The sequence below is a fragment of the Orycteropus afer genome, unplaced genomic scaffold (genome assembly GCF_000298275.1).
Source record: "Orycteropus afer afer isolate SDZICR_OR568_19922 unplaced genomic scaffold, OryAfe1.0 scaffold00258, whole genome shotgun sequence".
Classification (NCBI taxonomy): Eukaryota; Metazoa; Chordata; class Mammalia; order Tubulidentata; family Orycteropodidae; genus Orycteropus; species Orycteropus afer.
The window spans coordinates 285085-287508 of record NW_006921845.1 but is presented as its reverse complement, the minus strand read 5'-3'; the positions used below and the strand labels follow the sequence as shown (position 1 = coordinate 287508).

The following is a 2424-nucleotide window of genomic DNA, read 5'->3' as shown; positions in this document are numbered from 1 at the left end:
GTGGCTGGTGGGTTTGAACCGTCAGCCTTTCGGTTAGCAGTCAAGTGCCTTAGGCAGTACACTACCAGAGCCCTACAATATTTGTCTTTTGTTAGTTGCCTAATTTCATTCAGCATAATGTCCTCTTAAGTTAATCCATGTTACAAAGTTTTTCACAGGTTCATCATTGTTCTTTAATGTGTGTTATATTCCATAGTGTGTATGTACCATAATTTATTTACCCATTCATCTGTTTATGGGCAGTTTTTGTTCCATGTGAGTAATTTGCTATTGTGAGTAATGCTTCAGTGAACCTGAGTATGCATATCTCTGTTCGTATCATGGCTCTTACTTCTCTAGAATATATACCTAGTAGTGGGATTGCTGGATCATAAGATATTTCTATTTCCAACTTTTTAAGGAAGTGCCATACCATTTTCCACAGTGGTTTTTACAGTCCCACCAGCAGTATATGAGAGTTCCAATCTCTCCACCTCTTGCCAGCATTTGTTGTTTTCTGTTTTTTTGAACTGTGCTATTGATGCTGGGCTGAGATGATATGTGATTCTTGTTTGGATTTTCATCTCTCTAGTAACTCATGATTGTGAACATTTCTTCATGTATTTGTTAGCCTGAATGTCTTCCTTAGTGAAGGGTCTGTACATGTCTTCTGCCTATTTTGTAATTGGATGCTGGAACATTTTAATCTAATATGTTTCATACATTTCTATAGCTGGCAGGAACTTGACGTGTGCCTTGACTTTGTTTTTTCCTTTCATAATCTGTTCTGCTTTCACCTCTTTTACATGTTTATAACTTATCTCAAATCCTTTGCAAGCAGATTTTCTGTAAGGATCTATTGCAATATTTTAGATTTAAGTTATTTCTCAGTTCTCTATTCAATTTACTATGATTAAATCTTGAGAGACCTTTAGGATTCTTGAGTTACCTTTTCTTTACATCTTATGCTTTCTGAATAGATTGTTTTATGGAGGAACCAACCACGATGGTGAGTTTCTATCCCAATATCCCAGAAGCTCAGCCACCAATTACCTGTGGAGAATTTATCTTCCTCATGGACCGCTCAGGAAGTATGCAATGCCCTATGAGTAAACAAGATAAATCCCAGTTGCGTATAGATGCTGCCAAGGTAAAACTACTTTCTTTCTGTCTTGAGGGTCACATGTTCTAGTGAGGATGAATCTCAGGGATTAAGTTGGGGTCTTTCTGGAGCTGTGGACCTATTTCCTGTCTGAGCTATAATTAACATGCCTGCTTTGAGGCTGATCTTGGAATATAAGGGCCTCAATGATGAGGGAGGGTAAAGACCCATGTCCATCACAGATTTGCTAGCCTCTCTGTGTGTCTGAGAGGGTCCTTTCTCATGATGTCTCCTCATACTTTTTTACCTTTAGGAGACACTGATTTTGCTGCTGAAGAGTTTACCTGTAGGCTGTTATTTCAACGTCTTTGGATTTGGATCATCCTATGAGTCATTGTTTCAGTGAGTTTACAGAAAGGCCATGGAGAGTCCCGAAGGATATTTAAAGAAAGGGGCTAGATTGTTAAATGTGTGATTGCAGACTTAGGTGTTGGGAATTTTAGATAAAGTTACTCTACATTGGGGTATCTCAATTCAGGAACTCAACAGTGGGCATCTCAAGTAGCTGTCATGTGATTGGAAGTGTTTGTTTTTCTCAGGGATAGTGTGAGGTACACTCAGCATACGATGGAAGAGGCAATGAAAAGAATTAACCATATGAAGGCAGACCTAGGGGGCACTGAAATCTTGACACCACTCAATGCCATATATGGGTCACCCACTATCCCTGGCCATCCCTTGCAGGTAAGAACTGGAACAGAGGGAACAGAGGAGACAGAGAGAATGAAATTTCTATTCATGAATCTCTGGTCCTGAGCTACGTTGCAGAATTGTTGAAATATGTATTTAACTCATAGAGTCTTCTGTCAAATTATAAAGATGAAAAGACAAGAGGCATTTGATGCAATTTATCTTCTTTAGCTCCATTTAGTGGTCAGTGAAACGTTCCTTGCAGTGATATACAAAAAACTTGTAAATAGCCTTTGTGAGAATGTAGCACAAGTCACAATGGAACATGAGGGATCTGATTCCTGTCTGAAGAGGCAAAAGAACCTCTGGAATAGTTGGGTTTTTAAAGACAACTTCTTGCATTTTAAAAATGAACTTCACAAAGACTTAAGGAGTATCTTTATTCTTTCTTTCTACAGCTCTTTGTCTTCACAGATGGAGAAGTTACTGACACATTTAGTGTTATTAGAGAAGTTAGAAGCAACAGCAAGAGGCACAGGTATGAGGAAAATTACTATATTTCTGGGTAACTGGACCCTAGGAGGGAGATCCAGTGCCACATGTAGTCTATATGTCAGTGTTGACATTCCTTAGCACAGGATAGAATGATTCAA

At 38.8% G+C, this 2424-nt stretch overlaps 1 protein-coding gene across 1 annotated transcript in view; it reads left to right on the top strand.

Moving 5' to 3' along the window:
• The window catches only part of VWA5A (von Willebrand factor A domain containing 5A), a 32040-nt gene that overhangs the window by 6777 nt on the left and 22839 nt on the right, over positions 1–2424 (top strand). Inside the window, exons 6-9 of the mRNA XM_007949953.1 lie at positions 960–1129; positions 1395–1483; positions 1681–1825; positions 2230–2309. Coding sequence (XP_007948144.1) covers positions 960–1129; positions 1395–1483; positions 1681–1825; positions 2230–2309 — 484 coding nt within the window. The remainder of the gene's footprint in view (positions 1–959; positions 1130–1394; positions 1484–1680; positions 1826–2229; positions 2310–2424) is intronic.